This window comes from Eutrigla gurnardus (genome assembly GCF_963514095.1).
Source record: "Eutrigla gurnardus genome assembly, chromosome: 2".
Lineage (NCBI taxonomy): Eukaryota > Metazoa > Chordata > Actinopteri > Perciformes > Triglidae > Eutrigla > Eutrigla gurnardus.
Window position 1 is genome coordinate 27,398,872 of NC_139916.1, and position 27,819 is coordinate 27,426,690.

Below are 27,819 nucleotides of genomic sequence, written 5' to 3' on the forward strand. Positions count from 1 at the left end.
TTGTATATTATTATTATTTTGCTCATCTTTGTTTTTTTTTCTTTGATTTGACAAATCTGATTATTTATTCTAGAATAAAAGAAGATCAAGTTGTGAGCTTTGAAAGTCAAGATGACCAAGCTCAGTCTTCTAGCAGGTAAACAGTCCTCAGGCCTCAGTGCTTTACATCACCATAATGTCTTGATAAACGTGACTGATACATTAAGCTCTATGTATGTATGTTATCCATTCACTAATTAGTACGTCCCTTTAGGCTTGTGCCTGGTGATGTGCCAGCTGGGTAAGTTACACCCGAGTGTACACATTGAAGATTATATTGCTTGAGCTTTATGTCTTAAACTGTCTAAAAACAATAAAGGTTGCATTCAATGATGACCATAGATTTCTCTGATCTCCAGCATCCGCCTCCCAGATGGTGTGCTATTTCACCAACTGGTCACAGTACAGAGCTGGGAGCGGGAAATACATGCCCCAAAATGTGGACCCCTTGCTGTGCACCCATGTGATTTATGCTTTCTCCATCATCAACAACAAAAATGAGTTGGTTACTTATGAATGGAATGACGAGACCCTGTACAAGGCCTTCAATGGCCTGAAGAGCAAGTAAGCACTTGTATTATATTCTCAGGAGGTACCGCAGCTTGAACTTCAATCTGTGAATGACTCATATTAAAATGAGATTGATAGAATGAGCCATTTTAAATCCTAGTTTAGCTATACACAATGTATGTGAAAACAGGCAACTCAATGATTCTGCATTAAATAAATCCTATCAAACCACCTGTATGTTTTAAAGGAACCCCAGTCTGATGACCTTACTGGCTGTTGGTGGATGGAACTTTGGCTCAACTCAGTGAGTGTTTCTACTTGTTTATCAAATGTGCCCTCCATTAAAAACATCCCAAACATGGCATATATGTCAACAGAAATATAAGCATGATGTATGTCAAACTCGGCAAATATGTTGATGCATATCAAGACAATGTCCTGTTTAATAAAATAAACATTTCCTCAGGTTCTCCATTATGGTTTCCACTCCAGCCAACCGTCAGACATTCATCCAGTCTTCCATCAAATTCCTGAGGACTCATGGATTTGATGGTTTGGATCTGGACTGGGAGTACCCTGGATCTCGTGGAAGTCCCCCAGGGGACAAAATGAAGTTCAGTCTGCTCTGCAAGGTGGGTGATGAACGTTTGCGCCATAGGGAACGGATATATTGCATTGATAACACTATCATTTTGAAAGCCTCTTATTAATTGCTCTTATTTGTAGGAACTTGTTGAAGCCTACGCAGCTGAGGCCAAGGCCACAGGAAATCCTCAGCTTATGCTGACTGCGGCAGTGTCTGCTGGAAAGGGAACCATCGATGCTGGTTATGAAATAGCTGAGATTGCTAAGTAAGATTTCAAGATCTGTTTATTATTAGGGAGATCTTGGACAAAAATGCTACAGATCTTATGGGGGGAAACGTTCTTATTTAAACCAGTCATTGTTTTTGATGATGGGTTGACTCAGTAACTTGTCTTAATCAGCATTTCATATGTATATCAGGCATCTTGACTTCATCAATGTGATGACCTATGACTTCCATGGAGCTTGGGAGCGATCCACTGGCCATAACAGCCCACTGTACCGCGGCTCACATGACAGTGGGGACCTCATCTACTTCAACACTGTAAGAGAAGTATAGGTGACCTTTGTCGCCCCAAACATCAGTGGATGACATTATTATGACATAACTGATGAAGAAATGCCCCAGATAAGGTCATAGTGATCATCAGGATATCTTAGCCTGGACTTGGAGAGAACACATTTTTCAAGAAGCTTAAAGAGTTATGGAAATACAATAAATTCTAGATTACCCTTGTGATGACGTTGTGTCTGTGTTATTCATTCCCCCTTTTCTACTTCAGGACTTTGCCATGAAATACTGGAGAGACAAAGGCACCCCAGTGGAGAAGCTGAGGATGGGATTTGCTACTTACGGTCGTACCTTGCGTCTGACATCATCAAACACTGGTGTTGGAGCCCCAGCTAGTGGCCCTGCATCAGCTGGACCATTCACGAAAGAAGCTGGATTCTGGTCTTACTATGAGGTAAAGTATGAACAAGCTCAAATACATTTAAACACAAGAACAATGGCTGGACCATGGAAGAATCCAACGACATTCCTTTAATCTGGTCTTTCAGATCTGCACCTTCCTGAAGGGCACCACCATTCAGTGGATTGATGACCAGAAAGTTCCCTATGCCAGCAAGAACAACGAGTGGGTGGGATTCGACAACAGGGAGAGCTATGAAATCAAGGTATTTCACACATCAATATACAGGGAATACAGGTTTAGGTTTGATCTCCATAGTCTCCATGGTGGAATTCTTCATTACTTCTTCCTACTTTTTGGTTCGTTCCATCCTTAGGTCCAGTATATGAAGGACATGAAGTATGGAGGTGCCTTTGTGTGGGCCCTGGATCTAGATGACTTTAATGGAGAGTTCTGTGGACAGGGAAGTCATCCTCTGCTGTACCATCTGCGCAAACTCATCAATGCAGGTAAGTCCTACTTCTCATCCTTTTTATGACCCAATCTGTTAAAGGTAAGGCAATAATGATGAAAATATGTGCAACGCTAAGTTCTTGGCAGGTTATTCGGGATCACATTAATACCTTCATACAAGCCGTATTCTTAGAAAATTCACCCTTCATAATATTGTCTTTCTCTGTCGTCCACCTCTTACAGAGATGCCTCCACGTCCATCAACCACGACCAAGAAACCTAGTGTTACTACCACAGCATCAGTCACTTCCACAACCTCCAAACCTGCTGGCACAACTGTTGCACCAACAAGCACAACAACCCCCAAACCCAGTGGTACCACCAGTGCTCCATCTACCAAAACCACCATCCCTATCCCAGGACGCGGCTTCTGCAAAGACAAGCCTGACGGCACATATGCCCACCCAACTGACAACAGAAGCTTCTATTTGTGTGTAGGTGGTCGAACCTATCAGAGAACGTGTGGAGTCGGCACCGTTTTTGATGACAGCTGCAAGTGCTGTGGATGGCCCTAAGTGTTGTAACATTGCAATGTTTGCAATATGTATGTTTCCTTCAGAATAAAATTATGACAGATCAAAAGTACGTGTGATAAATAATTAAAACCAAACTTTACTTTAACCTAAATATTTTGATGTTCAATATGGACAATTCTATCAATAGCATAAGTACTTCATTTAACGTAGATAAAACTTTCAAATTGGAGAATTGGAGCTAGACACTTTCTTCTTGTAATGTAACCATTGCTGCAAAGTTGACTCATTCTGAAAATGTGAGGTAGACTTGAGCATTGAAGGATCACGCATGAGGCACAAACTGGCACTTTTGGCTCCAACCAGCAGTTGGCTATTCTGTTAAGCAGAATAATATTTGGTCTCCCACAGCCAACTTTGTGGCAACAAGTTGCAAGACAAATATTTCTTACGAAGCTTCAAGTAACGTCACAGATGATGTACTGACCTTAAGAAACAATACTACAACAAATTATCAACCAACATTGGCAAAAAGGCACAACAAATAATTAGTAATTTTTGGAAGAATTGCTTTCATTTCTGCATCCAAAAAGACAAGGTGACATACAGCTAATACAAATGTTTCATTAAATAAACAAAAGTCACAGCTAAAGTTATTTAGCTACACTTCATGGTTTAAAAGTCAGCAAACGGAAGCTGGTGGGCTTTGTTGGTTATCCCACAATATTAATAACAATGTAATAAGAACAATTAAGTAATTAGTGGACTTGCTAATTCATCAGAAGCTAGTCGACTACTATTTTTGTTATGTAACAAAGACACACATTTTCAACAATGACAATTGTATTGCAGTGTTCAAACATTCCACTGTAACACATGCAAAACTATACAGGATTACATTTGATACACTTGAAAAAAAATAGCCGAGGTTTAGGTCGACGTGTGGGGGGGGTCTCTGCCGATGATTGACGGGGGGGCGATCGTCTGAGACACCGGAGTGTCGATATTTACTTGACCGCTAGAGGGCGCGCTATTTTGAAACGTAACATATGGTCGTAATTCGGTGCTTGACACACGACCTATGTGGTCGTTTTCTCGAGGAGGACAGTCTGGGAAATGACCTAGTGTACATTTTACTACGAACCATCACTTTAAGGTGCATCAGAATTTTAAAAATCTAAACTGGTTGACAGTTGAAAAGCAGGCGGTATATATCAATGTATTCTCATGAATTTTCGTATGGAAACTTCCGAAAGGTTATGTAAAAATGTTTCATGTATTATCCTACGAATTTTGGGTAAAAGCTAAGGTTAGGGTTAGAATTGGAGGAGCCTGGTATCGAATCGGCCTGGTATCTTGCGGTCGCCGGCTAAGCCCCTCTACCTCCTGAGCTAAACCCTCCGAAGGTTATGGTCAGGTTTAGGCCTGATGGTCTGTAACTACAAGCATAAAGCACATGGTTTCCGTGACTACGGCTCTGTGTAATACGTAGGAAATCATACGAAATTATCGTGCTTTACTTTTCGTACTTTTTAGTACGAAAGCTGAGTGAGAGCAGCCTGTATATATGAAGATGCTACTTACTTTTAAAGTCATTTAAAACAAGGTGCCAAAGCACCTACTAAATCATTTTTCAATGGTATATATATATATATATATATATAACTAAACTGAGGACAATCCTCAGAACAACAAGGGAGAAACGTGTCTGTGTGCTACTAGGACAATCTGAGGCTGGGTTGGAAGGATCAGGAAACCTCAAACAGATGGGCAGTACTTTTCAAAGGGCAAAAGGAAACATACCCCTCAATTTCGACCTCAAGTTATGTCCATCATGTTTACACATCGACTCCAAAACATTCGTCCGTCAAAAACAATTCAGAATAGGTATGATTTTCTGCGTTTTCCCATCTGTTAAAAAACATTTTTTGACCACTCGAGTCAACATCGGACCCACAAACATTTAAAATGCCAACAGACAAGCTCCTCGACTTCGTCGCTTAAAGCAAGACGCTGTTAGACAAACAGTCTGAAGACTATAAAGATGATGACAATGATGAAGGACAGATTGTGGTAGCGATTGCAGGTCGGATACAGATTGGGGAACATACTGCAGCCTGTTCAGGGTCAGTTGGATCGTGGAGATTGGTGGTCTTCTTTCCGACGTGCAGTTCCAGTAGTGCTGCAAATTGGACAGCCGACATCCTGAAGTACACCTGGATCTGATCGGGGTAGTTTGGTCAACGAATATATATTAAAAAATGCATCGGACTCAGTGGGGCTGGTTAATCTTTTTCCCCCTGGGGGGGTTTAGCTCAGGAGGGGCAAGACACCTCACCCTAATTGCTCCTGACGAGCTGGGTGTTTCCCTGCGTAGCACTTTAGATAAAAGCGTTATATAAATCAGGACCATTTACCATTTCTGGGGGACTGCAATTTTTTGGGTAACCAAAAATGTTGTGATTATAATGCAGGATAACAAGAAAATGTTCTAAATGTGCTATTACTTATCATCACCAGTAGGGTTCGCTTAAGCACATGTAGAAATTGTACATCTTTTATTTTTTTATATGTAAACCTTTCCTTGAGGCATGGATATTTTTCAATGACTCTATGTTTAAGTTTAGGATCTCCCTGACAAGTTTCTTTTACATAGAGAACATGTCCAGTGCATTAAGACGATCTAACATTGTGTTCCTGAGTAAGGTCTTGATTCAGCTGTCGTCATCGGAGTTATTATGACTTGAGGTGTTACGCCCCAAATCAAAGTTCTTTATAAAAAAGTGCAGTCGCTGCATATCGAGGGCTCCTCTTCCCCTGAATACGGCAGAATCTCTCTGTAAAAATGTCTAGTCACTGAGAAGGTGCTATTAAGTTGTTCCCTATAAAGTGCTGGTACAATGCCACAGACTAACTCGTTATTGCTGTAGATGAGAGACAATTTTCCTTTCCGTTTTCTTTTCTCAACTTTTTCCATGACTGTTATTTACTCCTACAACGCCAGCCGCTGGACGGTTTTTGCGCAGGTCAGTGAATGAACCATTTGCTCTCTGCGGTGGTGGAGTAAACATTTTAGTTACTGTCTATAGGCCATATTATTTACTTTGCTTGTTTAAATTGTTTGTAATTTTTAATTTAATTTTTAAAAACATTTTATTGTATGAAGGGCTATTAATTCTTCTTCATGTGGGACAGGGAGGCAGCGCCCTTCCTCCCGACTCAGTGTGCAAGGTTTCTGTGCAAAGTAATTTTCTTGTTTGACGGATGAAAAAAAGCTGCCTGAAAGTGCCTGAAGACCTTTGCATTTATATTCTGGCAAGTGATAGGGGTGTGTCAGCACCAACACCTCAGTATCTATCTGGCACCGCAGATGGAGACAGTATATGTTTGATGATCGCCTGCCAGAATGTGTTACCTCATATTTGGCTCTACCCATCACCGTATCATACATGCCCTTTGGCACTTGGAACTAGAAAAAAAAACATGTTTAGCTCATTACTGTTATAAGAATTTTGTATAACCTCATGTCTTTAAGTTTTCTTTGTTCAGCTTTATGTGTTGAACTGTTTATTACTTTAGTCTCCCCATGGCTGACCTAAATGTTATCAGAGGCCTGGTAGTCATGATGTCTAGTTCTACATGAAGGTTAACTGTCAGTGACCCGTTATCTCCTGTGCCTTTAAAAGACTCAAGTCACAACAGTGATTTGAGCACTTCCTCTGTAGCATCCTCACACGTTGTTGCATTGTAACTGCTCCTCTTGTACAAGATTAAAGTCAGACATCGACTTTACTTATGTCTCCGATCTCCTCCTTGGGTGAATTTATTCGTTTACGGGAAAATTCTTTTAACAATTACTGTTTTACTGCTTCACGTATTGCTCTAAATCATTAATCCGCTAAGGTTTAAAGCAACACTTAAGAGTATTTAGTGCCTTAAAATAATGTTTCCAAAATAGTTTCAGTGGTTCATCACCTCAAAACTGGGTGAACGGCACTTCAGCATTCGCTCTGCAGCCCTCTATCAGCTGTAACTGCACTGTAACTTTGCCTCGTCGGGTAGCGGTTTTGTAGTTCTATTGAGACTACGAATTTGACCTGCTTTACGACAAGCATTACAAAAGGTAGGTGGAGGCTCTGCGTGGAGATCAGTGGGAGAACACCCGGCAGGTGCGTGGAAGATACCTTGCAGCTAGGTAGTTTTTAAATTGGCTTCATGGCAGAGCCTGCAAAGAAAAGGAGGAGTATAATGTCCGATGAGGCGAAGGAAAGAAAACGGGAGCATGACAAATAAAGAGCTCAAACGAGAGTGAATACCGGACCGGCTCACACTCGTTGGCGAGAGCTGAAGGAGGCTACAAAATGCAAGACGGATGGTGACTTGGCTTTGTTGCTGCTGGACTTGTAAATAATACATGTGCATTTGTGTACAATACATTGTCGATTATTTTATTGGCTCATGTTAGCTAAGGCGTTAGCTATTGTGCTAATATATACGTAACTATCGCTATGGCTCATGTTGGCTAAACTTAGCTAAGGCGTTAGCTACTCTACCTTGTCACTGGACATTGTTCAAATCGTTCATCGTTTCCAGAGCCGGTTCTGCATACAAACAAATAACGTGCGTGCGACGGTAGGCTGCGGTAGGCTAAATTATTACGACGGCAGTAATCAACAATTCTCTTCCAACCTGTAGGGGGACCGAAGAGGGAAAGTGTAGCTTTAAGTTGATTCTTCTTAGGAAAATGCAGTAAGCATTTGTGTGGTCAGAATATGACATGAGTAATATTCCCCAAGATAATTGACTATGAAAAGAAGACACACCCAAAATGAAAATCCATTTTGTGCCTGTGCATTGTAAATACTCAAAATCCGTCATATCAAGGCTTTGAAGTAGTCTGATTGCAACCTTTATTGTTAACCACCTGTGAAGGTGGAATTTTATTTTGAAAAGACACTGTGCATGCAACAAGCAGAAACTTACATGTTGTCCCTGACAAACCTGAAGCAAGAGTGCTAGCCAGAGCCAGATCTTGGTTTGAGGATGATTTGAGGAGTTGGGAGTGAGAATATGTTGACATTTCACACACTCTCCGATGCATCAAATTATGCAACTCAGAGTGTCAGCAATTCATGTCAGTGACGGCGTAAAATTGGTCTTTTCAAAATAAACTTTCACTTACTTGACTAGCGAGTGACAAACATGTCACGTGAGTCACTGACATGACAAAATGTCAATGTTTACTCCCAGTCTCACAGCGACTTCCTGAAAGTCCTGTGTTTGTTACACACATCCATCCTCTCCACCCACCTGCCCTGTGTGGACTACCCCTTTGAAAAGTGAAGCTAAAGTTAAAGAGAAACTTGCATTCTCTCCACTGGCCATCAGGGGGCGACTCCTCTGGTTGCAAAAACAAGTCTGATTGTATAGAAGTCTAAGAGAAAAGGACCCTATTTCTCACTTGATTTATTATCTCAGTGAATGTTGTAAACACAAGTTTATGTTAGACCATAAAGCAGGGGATGTTTTAGGGTGTGGCTACCTTGTAATTGACAGGTCACTTCCACGACGTCGATACTGTCACAACCAGGCTACCAATGTTATTGGCTCCTAAGTTTCTGTAACACTCAGCTGTAAAGTTGAACTTGAATTAAGAAGCTAACTTTGTTAACAGCTCCACACCAGAAACACCAGAAGCAAACTCAAGACTTCAAAATTGGAATCGGTGGGATCACACACTTTATAGTATGTCAGTTGTCTTGAGTGGCACTGACAAAACTGTGGTATTTGATGAGTATTGACTTTGATGAGTTGTCCTGGACTTTGGCTTTGGACTTCAACTGCTGGTCAGACAAAACACAGAGGTCATCTCTATGGTCAAGGGTAACTTTAGATGGCAATTTTTCCATGAACCAATAAGGACAATGTAATTTAATAAATGAATACACTAAATTATTACTGGGGTACAATTAGGTAATTTGTCTAATTTTTAGATAAAGCAACAACATTTCTCTTTTGATGATTATTGTGTTGTAATTCGTTAAGCATAATAAATAGAATACAGGCAAATAATAATAATAATAATAATAATAATAATAATAATATTCATAAGTATCTTTTGGTTTGTAGATTATGAGGGCACCTTCTGTGTGTTTGATATTCTTTGTATTTTTTGTGACTATCACACCACCCTGTGTCCCAGAATGCCCCAGCCAGCTCCACACTTATCTCCAAGTGAGAGTGTAATAACAAGCTGTGGAACATCTTGATGGCCAATGGTCATGGTCAGTGTTAAACAAAGGGAAGAGATAAAGTAATCAAAGCTGCAGTCTCACAGTAATTGTTGCATAATGCATCTGTTTTGATTATTATTGTGCAGCCAGTCAAAACATATCTACTGTCACATAATGAGTACTTTTTAAAATTTCACTTCACCATCTCTCCATCACAGAGTTTTTTTTTATGTTTTATGTTTCAATAATTTGTACTTGCTTTATTAATCATTTGAATTTAGAGGTCATTAACTCTATTATCTATTAACTTAATTACTATGTTGTATCGTATATCTCCAATAAAATGAACATGCCTAGTACTTGGTGGTCTAAACGGCACTTGATTTGATTATTGTCAGGACTGGTTGTTGAGAAATAATTGGTTATATAAAAATGCCAAAATCATCTTTAGAAACATTCTCAAAATTGTACTAGTAAAATGCTCACACTTTTTTATGTGTTATTGATATTGATTTATTGAGCTAAATAACAACCGGTTCACGCATGCTGTGTGCGGACAAAGTGATGCATTAGTAAATTATTGACCACATATCCTACGGTTCAGACTTTGCAAGATCTTATCGATGCTCTAATAATCATAATATTTATTACCCCCAGTGTATCAAAGGCTGCTACACCTCCTCCTTTCTCTGTGCACAATCAACTGTATAAAAAGGCCCAATGTTGCTGCTGTTGTTTGGGTCACTCATCTAGTCCTGAGGTGAGTTAACAAAGGTAAACAAAGTTCTCATTTGTAATTGTGGTCATCTTGATGGCTTTCTGTTGTTTCAATCATTGACCCTGGTTCATTTTTGTCTAACAGTAATCCAGTGAAGTTGTGAGAAGTGAATCCGAGATGACCAGGCTCACAATTCTAGCAGGTATTGTATATATATGTATATGCATTTGCCGTTACTCTTCACTAACAGACTATAATATCTATACATTTGTCATCCTGATTGTCCATACTGTAATTTATTTCTATTTCTTCTTAAGGCAAATTTATTTTTATTTATTTATTTGTGATATTGTGATATTGATACGTCCTCTTCACCAAGTCCGCTATGATGCACACCACTCACATTTTTACAGTTTCCTGTTCCCGTTCAAATATTTTTAGGATTTTAAAAAGTGCTTTTATTTGTCTAATTGTTCTTTTTCCATGTTTTTTTAGGCTTGTGCCTGGTGATATGCCAGCTGGGTAAGATCATTTTTGATCAGCTAGCATCATTTGGATTTTTCACTTGTTTGAAATGGCTGGAATAAAAACTTTTTTTAACATCCCTATACTCCAATATAGGATCTGCTACCCAGATGGTATGTTACTTCACCAACTGGTCCCAGTACAGACCTGGCGAGGGGAAGTACATGCCACAAGATGTGGATCCCTTCCTGTGCACCACCCTGATCTACGCCTTCTCCATCATCAACTCTAACAACGAGCTGGTTACCTACGAGTGGAACGATGATGTCCTCTACAAGTCTTTCAATGCCCTGAAGACCAAGTAAGTGGCCCGATTTGTCGGTCAGAGCTCAGGCTAAGCTGCAGTAGCTCTGGTCCTAACAGAAGGTCTTTAGTTTGGTAATGCTTTCTGAGACATACGAGAGATGACAAGCTTGAACAAAGGGGGATGGAAATGACCTACACTCTGTGTTGTTTGCAGAAATCCTCATCTGAAGACTCTGCTGGCTGTCGGAGGGTGGAACTTTGGTTCAAGACAGTGAGTAACATTTTAAAACATAAACACAATGTATAACATCCTTATAAACAAATACAGAGTTCTCAAAAATGCTTTAACCACTACATCCTTGTAACATCAAGTCCAATTAACTGGCTTAACTGTCATAAAGTGAAGGCAAAATATAACACATATATATATATATATATATATATATAGCTAACTAGCTACATAGCTATATGGCCCGATGTCTACCTTCCCAGAGCTCCATAACAACTAATAACATATCCTATTCTATGGCAGTTAGCCTATGTTCATGAAAAAAGTTGTTTGAATCGTAACACTTATGATAACAGAGCTCAATCTTCCCTGCAGGTTCTCCATAATGGTGTCCTCTCCAGCCAACCGTCAGAAATTCATCCAGTCTACAATCACATTCCTGAGGACTCATGGATTTGATGGTCTGGATCTGGACTGGGAGTACCCTGGTGCCCGTGGAAGTCCCCCAGAGGACAAACAGAGGTTCACTCTGCTCTGCAGGGTGGGTACTCCTGCTTGAGATTCTTGCTGTAATTCTCAGCAACTCTTCTAAAGTTAACATCACTTTCTTATTGACTCTCCGGTCTTTATTTGTAGGAACTTGTTGAAGCCTACGCAGCTGAGTCCAAGTCCACCGGAAATTCTCAGCTAATGCTGACTGCTGCGGTGTCTGCTGGAAAGGGAACCATCGATGCTGGATATGAGATTGCTGAGATTGCCAAGTGAGTGTGTTGTACATTATACATTCTCTTGAGAGAAAAGTTCTGCAAAGGTTTTTGAAACAACTATTTATTTTTTTCCTCCCTATCTGCAGGGAACTGGAATTCATCAATGTGATGACCTACGACTTCCATGGAACTTGGGAGCAGTTCACTGGACACAACAGCCCACTGTTCCGTGGATCTGAGGACTTTGGCGACCTCATCTATTTTAACACTGTAAGCAGACATTGGGAATTGGAGAAAAAATAACTTGGGTGTTGTACCTTTCTATAGAGTTTTAGTTCACCTCTTGCATCGACTATTGCAGGACTATGCCATGAAATACTGGAGAGACAACGGCACCCCAGTGGAGAAGCTGAGGATGGGATTTGCGGCTTATGGTCGTACCTTCCGTCTGACATCATCAAACACTGGCGTTGGAGCCCCAGCTAGCGGCCCTGCATCGGCCGGACCATTCACACGTGAAGGTGGATTCTGGGCCTACTATGAGGTACAGTTTAGGGTTGACTGGAATACACCCATTATGATATAGTTCAATATGATGTTAAATACATATAGCAGTTAATGGTCCGCCTGAAAATAAATGTGATGCCTGTCTAGATCTGCACCTTCCTGAAGGGCACCACCCTTCAGTGGATTGAGGACCAGAAAGTTCCCTATGCCGCCAAGAACAACGAGTGGGTGGGATTTGACACCAGGGAGAGCTACGAGACCAAGGTACGTGGAACATCAGCTCTTTTTTAAGCACATTCAAAGCATCTCCAAAGTATTTACATCAATTTCTATTTATTCTTTGCCTATAGGTGCGTTACCTGCAGGAGCAGAAGTTTGGCGGTGCCTTTGTGTGGGCCCTTGATTTGGATGACTTTGCGGGACGATTCTGCGGAGAGGGCGCCCACCCTCTCTTAGGTCATCTCCGCAAACTTCTAGAAATTGGTAAGTCCAAAGCATTTTTGCAGATGTTAATCAGGCATCTTGAAAGAAGGAGTCCAGTTCAGACTGTGGTTGAGACAGATAGTAATGTCTGCCATCTGTAGGGGTCTGGTGATTGATTAGTTAATATCCCTATCCCTTTGGCTACCATATCAAACATTCCCACCAAGTTTAATATATTCTTCTGAAATACACATATTCTTATCGCACACATCTTATCACATCTCGTACACGTCATATTGTGTACCTATTAATTAAAATATGCTGAAGAAATTCCAAAAGATACATTTCTTTGTATTTTAAAATCTAATTATATATTGTTGTGACCAAGTTGGACATGAGGTAGGCCTATGTAATAAGGGCCTATAAAGCGTAGATGACATGATGAAAAGTCATATTTTTAAATGCAACAGTCGTGCGCCATATAAAAAAAATCACCAACATCAATGTTTAAACAGATATTTTGCTTGTCAAATCATTTATCTTAATGTGATATCATGTATTGGAGTAATAAAGTGCTTTTTCAATTATACATTAAAATCTTAGTCAAGTTAAAGGACATACCAGTGTTACTGTCCATCGGTCACCTAGCTTACATAGACCTCCATGTTAACCAAAATTGGTTGATATTTAGATAGTGTGTTTGTTTTGTCCATATTGAATAAATGTTACAGAATGTATCTAAAAATGTTTGTCAGAGTTAGTTAAAACTCACCTCGTCATTTAAATCCTCCTTCTAGCTCAAATTCCAGTTAGAAATTCAGTTCTTGTAAGGAACTATTTCTCCAGGCGTAATGACATTCAGCCCAATGGCTGTCTTGGCACTGTTGTGATTAACGGCTCAGAGGGAGGAACCAAAGTATAAAGGAGGCCAACGATTGGCTGAAAGTCAGACCTTATATATTGGCTGAAAGTAGACCTTATATATTGGCTGAAAGTAGACCTTATATATTGACTGAAACTAGACCTTATAGCTTGTGGGAATTTCAGCCTCATACTGATGTGGTTTCAACAGTCACCATTAATAAATGATTTTCAACGTCTCCCAGTACGTCTCCCTCATATTCATACTGGGACTTGTTGGGAAGTTGTTCTCTGACCAGTATCTTCTCTACATTGAACCGTGGATCGTAAACCAACATTAAGCGTATCTCATAAAGCTCATTTATCTCACTGTTTCCTGGTTACAAAGTCCAATCAGGTCCAGCCACAATACTTTTGGCCAATGGGATGCAGCGGAAGGACCATGTGTTCCTTGTGCAGACAGAGTGCTTGTTATTGAGGTCAAAATGAGACTCTCTTTAACTTGATATTATCAGCTAGCTCCATCTTACTGGAAGCAGCCGGAGTGTAACAACAAGTGAACCCAGAACCTGCTTCTAGCTTCTGACACAGATGTGATTTGATATCAATGCGCAGAAACGCAGTCATTTTAGATCAAATAGACGCAGTGATTTTCACAAGGTTGCCTAAACCCAGAGACTTAACAGTCTCTTAGAGTGTTTTTAACACACCATTTCAACATGAATGGCAGTGAACAGCAGTTAAAACACGGAGGCTGAACTCTATTAAAGCAAACACTGCAGACACTGATGCACATAAAATGTATGCTCATGAAAATAAGTCAGAATTATTGTCCTGTAAACATGAATGGACATTTATTTCTCAACTTCTTCTGCCTCTACCTTTCAGAACTGCCCCCACTGCCCCCTACCACCACCCCCAAACCTGGTGCTAGCACCACCTCCCGTCCAACCACCACCACCACTGTCACCACCCACGCCCCAGGATCTGGCTTCTGTAACGGCAAACCTGATGGCCTGTACCCCCACCCAGATGACAAAGCCAGTTTCTACATGTGTGCTGGTGGCATCACCCATGTGAGGCAATGTGGAAGTGGATCCATCTTTGATGACAGCTGCAAGTGCTGCGTTTGGCCCTGAGCCATTTGTGGAAACAATGTGTATTACATCTGATGCAAAAGTCAACTATTAAAGCCACTGTTAAAGTTCTCTTGTATCCACTGTATATACAATCATTTACCTGAATGACTCTATCAATAGTGCTGTATAGATACAATGTATTTTCTTATTAAATATGTAACAAACATTGCAAATTGCAAACAAGCATTGAAGTACTTTGGTACAAATTTTTGAATACTGACTCGTTATTTGAATTCACTATCAAAAGCGTTTTCCATTCCTTGTTCGACAAACCTAGATTTTAGCACCAGGAGGCAACCTCTGTACATTATGCAGATGTGTTGGCGCAATACCATAACCAGCACAGCGTAGCGGGAAAGGCACTGCTAAAACTGGCAAGGAGAAAGAATAACACTGTCTGCTATTCTGCTGGACCTCTGCACCTAACCTCTTGCATCACTGAAGAAAACAAAATGATTTTTGTTCCCTGATATTTTATGTTTTAATATGGTTTATAAATCCAGCTGGCGTTGATAAATGCTTGTGTGAAAGCCACTCCATGGAGAGCAGAGCCCCAGGTGACCCAACCCATCCCTAAACAGATCCCTACACCAGAGAGCCACCTACCAGCAAGGTGATACAACCCTACAGCACTTTGGACACAAAGGACATAACATGATATATGACATAACAGATCCAACAAAAAGTGCAACATGCTGTCAGAAAACTCCAATTCTACTGACTTTCTTTTTCTAGAATTAAGGCAATTGGGTAAGGAGAGTTGTGCAGAGATGGAACCTTTAACTATCATTGTGTTTGATTTTATTAATTGGTGTAATAAGGGGCTCAGAATCACTTGCCTACATGCTTTTTGTGCAAGTTTGAGTATGGAGCTTTGATATGCATGGAGACCATTTAAAGCCGGGATGTCAAACTAATCTCTGGGCCACATACAGGCAGAAAGCTCCAGTTATAAAAGTGAAGCTGAAGTGAATACTGAAAATAATTAAACTTTCTTTCTTTCTTTCTTTCTTTCTTTCTTTCTTTCTTTCTTTCTTACGATCCCTTAACACACTGTCTTGGACAGTAGCTATTCTTCCTGGGGTCTCTATATTTCCATAAGAATGTTACATAAATGGATTACATACATAACATTCATCCTCACAGGATACATCCTCTACATCAAAAATACAACACAAACAAAAACATACCAACGTAACATACTCAAAACATAACAAAAATCAACACAATACATCACACAACAAACAACACAAGGTCATCTAATACAGTAGCTCAATTAAATGTATAACATCATAGTGTTTTTACACTAATTCCTGTGTAAATAAATACAATTTACAATTTTTTGTGAAAACATATTTTATCACTATCTGAGATCAAAAAACCTGATAATGAATTTCATGCCACCATTGCTAGATAATGCACTGTCCTCTGTATTAAACTAGTTCTACAGGGAGGCATGCTCTCTGCTGGCCATCAACCTCACTACCGCCACTACCACACTAGTACATCTGTAAAGTTGACCTTAAATTATGAGGCCAACAGGTTAACAGCTTCACACCAGAATCCAGATGGATCCAGATCCAGTAAGGTTGCTGCTCTGCTGCTCGTGTTCATCAAATCCATCCGTCGCTCCTCCACAGTCCAAATTTATATTCAATTCAATTTGATGATGTTGGGACTGAAATTGTATTAACTAAAAATAAAAAATCATGAGCATATTCTAGTTCTGCTCAAGTTGTTAAGTGTCCTGACTTCTGTTGTGATATGACACTATAAATAAAATTGAATTGAATTGAAATATGGTCACTTCCTTCACTGTTTGCAAACATTCAGAAATGGAGGAAACAAATCTTGTCTCCTTTGGACAGAGAGCTCATATTAGTCCAGAGACCAGAACAGACTATGTCTACATGACATTATTTGGAATGTTGATGGAGCATCTATGTTAGCATAGCCTAACACCCATCACTCCAGACTCCATTCAGAAAACATGCATTGTTAAAAGTTGTTTGCTTGTCGTCTTGCAGACTGACCTAACAAAGCATGACTTTTACAAATCATCATTATGTAGGATTATAACATCCTTTTGCTCTGTTTATTGTAATGAAATCACAGCTAAATAATTTATTGTGGTAAACCCACTGGCGTGTCTCTTGCTACATACAGTGAACACAGCTTAGGGAATTCACCAAGCACCCCTGGGTGATGTTATGAACTCAGACAGGACAGCGTATGGTTTTACTGCGGTATCTGGGACTTCAGCATGTGCAAAGCAGCAATAGGGGGGATTTGAGCCATGATGGATGAGACCTTGTGGAAGTCTACAGTGTGAGTGACGTGAATAAACACAAATGAGCCCGCAGTATTGACATAATTAATCATGGAAATGAATTTCATACACATTTCAATTGCAAAATCTGTTTCATTCCAGTTCTCATAAGTTCTCATTACCATCAACGTTATTATGCTCCAGTGTTTTTCATCCTCCACTCAACCAACAGCCTTTGCCTTGAGCTAAAAGCTCAACACCTCAGCATGACATGTCCTTTGTCCTTTGTGTCTGTGTCTGTCAAGCAACAACATATCATCATTACACTGATGAATATTAGGAGATGCAGGGATGATTTGGGCGTTGAGTTTCAAATAGGAGTTTCATGTTAAAAATGCTTTAGGAAGTGGGTCACTCTAAATTGTAGAATGAATATCAGTGTCCTGATCCGGTCCTTCCTGTTAAAGGAATCCTTCACCCTCAAAATTATCACCTGCATATCGATTACTCACCTCGTGTTACCTTGAATTCTTGAACATGGTTTTTCTCTCATGCCTCCATAATAAAAGCAATGGTGTCAGGGAAGACAGGAAAAGTATTTATTATAATATCTATTCATATTTATAAACCATTACCCACATTAGTAGAAAGTAATTCGTCTGAACATCTGTGTGCATATGTGATGCATATCAACTCTCAACAGACTGCAACCTTTTCCATGTAGATCCTAAAATCAGACCAGCACTTGAGATTGTCTTTTGAGATTGAGCATCATTTTTTCTCCTGCCATGTACCAGGAAATTAACACATGCAGCTTCACCAAAACCTTACTGTTTCCATTATTGTGTGTGAGTTTGTAAACGGACATTCTGATAAATGGACTGGTATTTATGAAGCGCCTTCTAGTCCTTCGACCACTCAACATGTTTTATACCACACGCCGACATTCAACTGAGACGGGGAATAGAACTGTGCAAAAGGTAGCTACACCTGCTCTGATGAACGTTGAACTCTTTAGCTTTTAAATTCACCGTATTCTGTGTGTTTTAGACATGTTGACTTGACAACTTGATCGGTCACTTACTTACTTTTACTTACTCACCTACTTACTTTTACTTACTTTAACTTACTTACTTACTTACTTTCACACTTACTAACTTACTCACTTACTCACTTACTTACTTTCTTACTTACTTTTACTTACTTACTTTTACTGACTTACATACTGACTTTTACTTACTTACTTTTACTTACTTACATACTTACTTACTTTTACTTACTTACCTACTTACTTTTACTTACTTTAACTTACTTACTTACTTACTTTCACACTTACTAACTTACTTACTTACTTTCTTACTTACTTACTTACTTTTACTTACTTACTTTTACTCACTTACTTACTTACTTACTTTTACTTACTTACTTTTACTCACTTACTTACTTACTTACTTACTTACTTACTTACTTACTTTTACTTACTTACTTATTTACTTCCTTTTACTTACTTACTTACTTACTTACTTTTACTTACTTACTTATTTACTTCCTTTTACTTACTTACTTACTTACTTTTACTTACTTACTTACTTACTTACTTACTTACTTACTTACTTACTTACTTACTTACTTTTACTTACTTAGCCACAGATCCACTTATAGGGCTGGCCCTATAAGTTTTCTTGCTCGACCTGAGCAGAGAATGAAGTCACTTAAAGGGAGGAAAAAGTCAGCAGTGACAAATTTCCTGTTCAAACTAAACAAAAATAGAGTGAAAATATGGAAACATCATTTCCATATTTTCATGATACTTTTACCAGCAGTATATGAATCAAAAACTATACAAATCATTACGTCGTAGGTCTACTTTGTGTTACGTCACTTGAATATCATATGTGACTCATAGTAACGTGAGAGGTGAGACTGGAGTGATGTTACATTGTGTAGATGTTGCCTTCGTCTCTGTCCGTCAGTATGAGACTCCCACTGGGAACAGAGCCTCAGCAGCTGAGATGAATGCAGGAATTGTCAGCATAAGTGGTGAGAAATTCCAAATGTTGTTCCTACATTACTATTATTTGACTGTTAGTTTTTGCTAAACATGCGAGTTGTTCCTTTTGCAGTGAGTCTGCTACTCCTCATTCAGTTTGGTAAGCAACACATTTTAACAACAAGGAATTTAATTCAACTTTAGCTACTGTTTGCAAGATTAATGTTTTTTTTTTTATCCAGCAACCTCGGCCAAACTGGTATGTTATTTTACCAACTGGTCGCGGTACAGAACTGGTGTGGGGAAATTCCTGCCAGAAAATGTGGACCCCTTCCTCTGCACCCACCTGGTTTACGCCTTCGCCATCATCAACCACGCTAATGAGCTCACTGAGCACGAGTGGAATGAGGAAAGCCTCTATAAATCATTCACTGAGCTCAAGAACAGGTACTGATTAGACCGGTTCTGATTGGTGTGTGGAGATGATGCATACTTGCGATGAACATCGAGATTTGAAAACACAATGTCACTTCCTTTGTGTGTACCTGAACAGAAACCCCAGGCTGAAGACTTTACTGTCAGTCAGAGAGGAGAACGACAGATCTCAGTGAGTTGATTTCTTATTGCGATAACCTGCATAGGAAGTGCTTAATTTGACTTGGCTGTGACTATTGCCTCCTTAAGTGAGTGTAGGTAACTTTAGGAATGCATAATGAATCAGTTTGCATGTTCATATTATGTGCATTAATTACATTTATTAGTAGCAGTAATACAGAAGCACAATTTTAGCTTTTATTATCAAAAAAGCATATAATCAATACATTAAATTGGATATAACCATCTATGTACAGATAAAAACAATACAGTAATAACAAAATCAATGTAATAAAGAAATAAAGAAAACTACCAAAAATAATTTACTCCCCAAAAAACAAATAAAATAAACAGACAAAAGCCTTCAAACGACAAACACATAGTGAATACAAAGAACATAAGGCAAAGTAATTAAAGGAAGTGCTGTTTGATTTAGATAATGAATCAATAGACCAAAAAAAAACACCCCACAAAACAAAAAATAGAACCAGAAAAAGGAAGTGACCATATAGTTAGCTTCATAATTCAAGGTCAAGGGAACAGCTAAGTGTTAAACTAATCTGAGTAGCTAACTGCTTTGGTAGCAACGGTCAATCCAAGGCCCTAAATCATCCCCTAATTTATGTTCTATTTGAACCCGAAATGGACCACAATCTACTAAATGATTGCCACCCCCTGAATAACACAAATTTAAAGTAGACTATCTATTGAATGTATTTTAGACTACAAATTCCTTGGTGGGTCCTCTTGGCTTTATCGAGATTTATAGTGAGTTTTAGCTAATTGTTTTTCTGACAACAGAACAAGCTGAAAAAAGCCATTTTGTTTGTTTGGTTTGTTTGTTTGCTTGAACCTCCTACCACCTGGTGGAGAAGAGCGCTCATTATAGATTCAGAGGTTATGAGTAAATCAATGCACCTGCGTATGGTTGATTGTTTTTGAGAAGCCCGGCACACAGCTTTTCAACCGCATGCATGTAATGAAGTTTGTATGAAGGAGCTAGAGTATTATTTGGTTTTGCAAAGCTATAATAAATGGCATTAATGCATCTTCGGAAACAGTGGACATTTCATTTGTGTGCGTAAAAGACTTTACTGGGTTCTCACTGTAGCAGTGAACAATAGCAAGTTCACCATGTTGTGTTGACAAGGTTTGGAAAATCAATTAATAATTAAGTCAAATGTGTAATAAAATTGCAAATAAATCAACAACAAAATACTACATAGACAATTCTAGTTAATTTCTAGTCATTTGTAATCATTTTTTTTTTTCATTTAGAAGGTACAATAGATTACAGTATTATTAAGGATTCGCCCCCACCTATTTTCATACTTAACATTTATTAAAATACAATTATATTATTACATTGCACAAATATCAGTAGCTGCCAACTTTCTCATCATCTACTGCAGGTTCTCCATTATGGTGTCCTCTCTGGCCAGCCGTCAGACATTCATCCAGTCTACAATCAAATTCTTGAGGGCTCATGGATTTGATGGTCTGGATCTGGACTGGGAGTACCATAAAACTGGAGGAAGTCCTGCAGAGGACAAGCAGAGGTTCACTCTGCTCTGCAAGGTAATCTGACTATTTGTTCAATTCCTGTTCGGCTTTAAGGTTTCCTGTGTCTTGTTGAACTTTGTCCTATTTAATTATGATCCATTACAGACCATAAAGCAGGGGATGCTTTAGGCCGGGGCTATCTTCTGATTGAGAGGTCGCTTCATTGGTGTAACTACAATGCTACTGATGTAATTAGCTACTAAGATGACTTTGACATTTAGCTGGGAAGTTGACCTTCACACCAGAAGGTTGCTTCTGGTACTCATCAGATGCACCTGTCATTCATTCCTCCACAGTCCAAATACGGTCACTTCCTTCACTGGTTGCAAAGAATTCAAGATGGTGACAAGATGTCAAACCAGGGACAAAGTTTAGAAGATGTCCGTCCACTCACCACATTGATAATTATAAGCTTATTAATGTCGTTCAGCCCGTCTTGGATGGATGGATGGATTGTAGACAATTACAGTTTCACCCACATGGGGGTGCTATTATACCTGATTAAAATGAACACACCTTGTATCAGTACATCGCAGACATTTGATTCAGTGTACACATGTTTCACAGCTACATCAGATGTGTGATGGGTTAGATTACAAGTTGTCTGCAAGTTGGTAACTGGACTGAACTGGAAACTAAGCTGCCTTGAAGATGGGCGGTTTAATACGAAATACAGTGCGATTTGTTGTTCTGGGGTACATTTCAGTCCAATGACTAAAGTATTTTTTTTTATTGATTTCTAGGAGCTTTCAGAGGCCTATGAAGCTGAGAGTAAAGGAGCCAGTAACACACAACTGATGCTCTCTGCAGCCCTGGCAACGCAAACAGATGTTATTGGTTCAAGTTATGAACTCTCCGAGATGTCAAAGTAAGACATTATTAATGTCAAATGAAATATATTCGGCATTACATGAACACATTGTGCTTAATTGTGTGTGTGTGTGTGTGTGTGTGTGTGTGTGTGTGTGTGTGTGTGTGTGTGTGTGTGTGTGTGTGTGTGTGTGTGTTGGTGTTTAGGTACCTGGACTTCATCAGTGTGAAAACCTTCAACCTCCTTGGTGGTCAGGATCGAGTGACAGCCCACCACAGTTCACTTTACTCTGGAAACAATGCTAACATAGTAATGACTCTTCTTGTACTAAATAAGCAAGGCTTGCACAGTAAAGTACACAGAATTGCATTGGAGTTCTGTCAAGCTGAGAAGAATCAGTACCAGTGAAACCTCACACATTATAAATATATACAGTGCATCAATATAAATAGACTGATGGTGCGTTCACACCATGTGTTGTGAATTTTCGGCCTACTCACACAAGTTTGACCACCGAGCTTCCCTCCATGTGTCCACCAACCAGGTTTCATCCATCATGGCTGAAATAACAACTATTGCTGCTTTGTACATGTTGTGGAGTCCCACCGTCCTGTCTGAGTCCATTACAGCACCCAGGGCTCACCAAGCCGTAGTCACTGTAAGACCCATGGCTGGTTTACCACAGCTTGATGAACCCAACATAAACTATTTAGCTGTCTTTAAGCAATTATGGGATGAAAAAAGGATACTGAAATAACAACATCAATTCACATCAATTTGTGTTTTTCCCTTGACTTCATATGAAAATATATTTTCCTTTGGTGTGAACACAGCATGAGACCACAGACAAGACGAACAATTCTTGCTTTTCTTTCCTCTCAGGATTATTTCATCCAGTACTTGAGGAAACGAGGAGCCCCAGCAGAGAAGTTGTTACTGGGTTTTCCCACTGATGCTCGTTCCTTCACACTCTCCACCACAGCAACAGGCCTGGGAGCCCCAGTCAGTGGCCCCGCCAGCCCGGGGCCCTACACCCAGCAGATAGGCCTCTGGTCTTACTATGAAGTAAGAGCACATTCACACAGATAAGGTAGTAATTAGTAACAATCTCAATTCTGACCACAGACCAGATGCTTTGTGCCCAGTGTGTTTTGACAAAAACTGTTCAAACCAGTTCTTAAAATTCACATGAATGAAGTTTATAACTGACATCTCCCTGGTGTAACTCACTAATAGCACACACATCCAGAAAGTCAGTTTATTTAAGTTGCATATGCGATCCTTGGAGGTTAATGATCTTGCACTAACCTGCGTCTTCATTGTGGACCAGGTCTATACGGTAATCCCTAACTTGCACATGTAAGTAGCAGTAACAAAGTGGTAAATAGATAAGTCAGCATACCCAGGTGGAGGTCAGGATGCACATGTTTGAGGTCATTTGTAGGACAGCCAATCACAAAGTCTGGAGTCAACCCGTTAACGAACGCAGGAATGTGTATCTATGTTATGATTTAGGGAATGAAGAGTGCTGTCCTTGAGTGAACACAAACACTAGAAGGGAGGCAAGGAGTCGCTATCAGTCTAATGTCCCAGCATCCGTGAAAACTGTGGGGAGTTGTGTGACTCCCACCACCCTCTGAAGGTCCACCCTGGCACCCTAAATTATCAGATGTTCAGAGTCCTGACTGGGGCAACTTACCTCCAGCTGTAGGGTCAAACAGGGGTGAAAGAATATTTCACGACAATTATTCAGAAGAAGGGGGGTATGTGATGTGGAAAACTTCCAGTCAGTCTTTATTATATATGTATGTATTATGTTCTCATGCACTACACAGTAATGGACTATAATTCCTGTATAACCAACTTCCATACTTAAATAACGCCACACTGCAGGGGCCTGCACAGGTGCACTCATCGCTAATGTAACTGGACATTTACTTGAAGATCCAAGAAAATAAACAATCATTTTGTCATAAGGCATCGGAGGCATTGGAGCTCAGATCAGACTTTATGGCTCCATCTAATGGCATGGTGGCACACAGCGACACATCTCTAGTCTTTCATCCCTTGATTCAGAAAGATGTCAGCGATCATGTTATCAAGAAGATATGACGTGCATATTTCTCTGCAGTGAAAAAAGTGAAAAGTGAAATCAAATCAAATACATTTGTTGAAAGAAAGAAACCAAAACATATCATTGCTGATAAAGAGCGAAAAAATGGAAACAAGTGTTAGGTCCTCGTCTGAGTAAAGTAGTAGATGTTCAGCAAACATACCTTAAGAACAACGGTGCTATGATCAAAGTCCTACAGGTAAGAACATGGAAGTGCATTTGGGGGGGGGGGGGGGGGGGGGGTTAGTGAGTAATGCTTGCTATGTAGAGTCGAGGTGAAGTCTGAACAGGTGAGTCTTGAGTCTTTTTCAGAAGATGGCAGTGACTCTGCTGTCCTGACATTGGTCAGGAGTTCGTTCCACCACTGAGGACCAGAACAGAGAAGAGTCTGGAGACAAAGTCCTCACTTAGACTAAAAAAGTGGATCACATTACTTCGGTTCTCAGGTCTTTACACTGACTTTAAAATACTACTGCTGGTTTACAAAGCACTGAATGGTTAAGGACCAAAATACATTTCTGATCTTCTGCTTAGCTACGAACCATCCAGACCTCTCAGATCATCTGGGACAGGTCTGCTCTGTGTCCCCAGAGTCAGAACCAAACATGGAGAGACAGCCTTCAGGTTTTACGAACCACAACTTCCAGAAAGCTGCAGGTCTGCTGCAAATCTCAGCTCTTTTAAATCAAGACTGAAGAGTTTTCTGATTGCTGCTGCCCTTCAGTAAACAATATGAACTTCTTATACTGCACTGTAATTTATATTACCTGATATTTGTATTTATTTATTTTTAAATGTTTTAAATTTTATTTTATTGGCTTTAATGTTTTTTCTCCAATGCTTTTAATGTTTTATGTAAAGCACTTTGAATCGCCCCGTTGTTGAAACGTGCTATACAAATAAAATTGCCTTGCCTTACTACTTCTGCTACTACTTACTACAGCTCTACTACCACGACTAGTACCGCTCCAGCTTCATCAGTCTCATCGCTGTGACAAACACGGTGTTTCTTTTCGTACCAGACCTGCTCCTTCTTGAAAGGCACCTCGGTCCAGTGGATTGATGGTCAGGAAGTTCCCTACGCTGTCAAGGGCAACCAGTGGGTCGGCTTTGATAACCAGAGGAGCTATGATGTCAAGGTACAGTAGACTGCTATGACTTTGTGACGTAAAAGAGGAGGTTTTTTTCAACATGGGGGTGTCATTATGTTACCTCTGATTGACTCACAGGTGGACTATCTGAAGAGCAGGCGACTGGGCGGAGCTGCCGTGTGGACGCTGGACATGGACGACTTCTCTGGACGATTCTGTGAACGGGGCAAATATCCACTGATATCACATCTCAAACGTAAACTTGGTGAAGGTGAGTCTTTACTGCAAGGATGTGAATTCAATTGAAGCAGTGACTCACAGATCCCATTATTCGCTGTGTTACCCCTGAAAATTAGGACCCCAATGACTGGGAACCATAGTTTAAAGCAGTGTTTCCCAAACTTCTTTTTTCTGGACCCTCTTTTAAAAAATGATAAACCAATTCACATAAGGCCTTATCTATAAATCATGAGAAGAGTGAATAAGTGTGCGTAAATGAACATTCATCACCTTATAATATCTAACTACCAGCCATTTAGAAGAGACATGCATTTGTTAATACAACTTTGTTTTATGTATGTGTTATTAAAAAACCTATTAAATTACCAATAATCATCATGCTGGATTGAAGAAGACTTGAAACTAGAGATTGAAACCATAAACTCATGTTTACAATGTTTACTGAGATAGAAAATCAAGTGAGAAATAGGGTAATTTTCTCATAGACTTCCATGTAATTAGACTTATTTTTGCAACCAGAGGAGTCGCCCCCTGATGGCCAGTAAAGAGAATGCAAGTTCAAGGCACTTCAGATTTGGCTTCACATTTCAGAACTGGAGGTTGATGCCTGGTTACTACAAGCAACCACCGATGCATTCAGCTGAAGGTCACCCGTTAACATGGTCACTGGTTAAACTGAAACACCTGTTCCTCTGATCCTGTCTGAACTCCTGAGTTTCTCTTTGAAATGTATTACAATATCTTTTTCCTAGACTGGGCAACACAGGAAACCACTGCTGGGCTGCCTCTCCCCACTTCCTCCTCCCCTTCCCCGTCTGAAGGCACACAACCCCCACAGGAGACAATCACCACAGCCAGCAGCAGCGCCACGGCAACACCAGACAACAGCTGCTTCCAGAACATTACCGTTGTGTATCCTGTCAGCGACTTCTGCACAGACAGAGCTGACGGACTGTACGTGAGATCAGACAGTCCGAAGACGTTGTACCATTGTGTGCAGAGGAAGACATACGTCACAAAGTGCCACACAACACAACACAGCAGTGGGGTGATGATGGCACCATCAGAATATTTAGTTATCGCCAGCTTTGTGATAGCCGCTCTATTCCTTTGGTCAAGTGTGTGGAGTACAAGTGATTGTGTTTTATACAGATGTTCACACCAAATGCAGAGCAAAAGCATGATGACATTCAAAGTCAATGCAAAGACGCAGACGCGATGCAAATGAGGCGAATGCACGAAATTTGCATCAAACTCTTAGCGTTGAAATCGTCCTCCTGTCGTCCTGACGTTGCTGAGTCAGAAATTGAGTAAACAAATGTTGTCTCCTGTTCCTGTGGTCCCCCAGAGGTCTACAATAGTAGCTCATATTAGTCCAGAGACCAGACCAGACTATGTGGAGAAACCAGAGACTTTCTATGGTTCTGAATGTCATAGATGTCATTGCACCTGCTACGGTTAAAACAATTTCTGGTAAGCAAAAGGCACCCTGGAGAAAAGCTGCTGTTGTGACAGCCCAGAGAAGAGAGTGCAGGAAGGCTGAACGAATCTGGCGGAGTACTAAACTTCATATTCACCACGACATCTATAAAGAGAGCCTCCGGGCCTACAATTTAGTCTTAAAAAGTGCGAGAGAAACATACTTCTCCAATATCATAAACAACAACACTAATAAGGCGAAAACCCTATTTGCAACTGTTGACAGACTGACCAACCCCCCAACACAAATACCAGCTAAACTGCACTCCACACAGAAATGCAATGAGTTTGCATTCTTTTATACTAATAAAATTGAAGGCATCAGACGCGCCATCAATATCTCAAACAAAAAAGTTGGATCACAGGCAAAAGTAACACAGCAATGATGGCAAGCTTTAATGCCATAGACTCTAAAACTCTAGTGGAAACGGTGACAGATCTAAAATCATCCACCTGCTGCCTTGATGCTTTACCTACCAACTTTTTTAAGAATGTTTTTGACTGCTTATCAACAGACGTATTGCAAATAGTTAATAACTCCATTCAATCAGGCAATTTCCCAAAGGCCTTCAAAACTGCAGTCATTTAACCTCTTCTAAAAAAGCGGAGCCTAGATGCCTCTATTATCAACAACTACAGACCAATTTCAAATCTACCCTTCATAAGTAAAATAATTGAGAAAGTTGTCCTCCAACAACTAAATCACTTCCTGGCTTCAACTGGCTGCCACAACAACTTCCAGTCAGGATTTCAACCTTTTCATAGCACCGAGACGGCCCTTATTAAAGTTGTAAATGACATCCGTCTTAACACAGACTCTGGCAAAACTTCAATATTAATGCTATTAGACCTCAGTGCTGCATTTGACACTGTCGACCACTCAATACTCTTGGACAGGTTGGAAAACTGGGTGGGGCTCTCAGGCACAGTCTTAAAGGAAAACACCACCGCATTTCCATACTTAACTATGTTCTGCTCTGATCTTAGACTAGGTGATACATACCTCCCTCTCCTCTGTGCGTGCACTCAATGGCTCTTGCGCGCACTCCG

General features: G+C 40.1%; 1 protein-coding gene across 1 annotated transcript; it reads left to right on the top strand.

Annotated features, from left to right (window-relative positions):
* Positions 1–254: 254 nt before the first annotated feature.
* Positions 255–26,518, top strand: LOC311027256 (putative chitinase 10; the record flags this gene model as incomplete). Its single annotated transcript, XM_084031186.1, has 31 exons — positions 255–280; positions 399–603; positions 797–853; positions 1,016–1,181; positions 1,276–1,400; positions 1,555–1,678; positions 1,917–2,099; positions 2,194–2,310; positions 2,422–2,554; positions 2,742–3,054; positions 10,135–10,184; positions 10,478–10,504; positions 10,604–10,808; positions 10,968–11,024; positions 11,358–11,523; positions 11,619–11,743; positions 11,836–11,959; positions 12,051–12,233; positions 12,344–12,460; positions 12,547–12,679; positions 14,369–14,556; positions 18,862–18,928; positions 19,012–19,038; positions 19,121–19,325; positions 19,432–19,485; positions 20,885–21,050; positions 22,729–22,911; positions 24,982–25,098; positions 25,189–25,321; positions 26,043–26,244; positions 26,443–26,518. The coding sequence occupies exons 1-31, from the start codon at positions 268–270 to the stop codon at positions 26,516–26,518; spliced, it is 4,041 nt and encodes a 1,346-aa protein (XP_083887312.1). The 5' UTR covers positions 255–267.
* Positions 26,519–27,819: the final 1,301 nt, after the last annotated feature.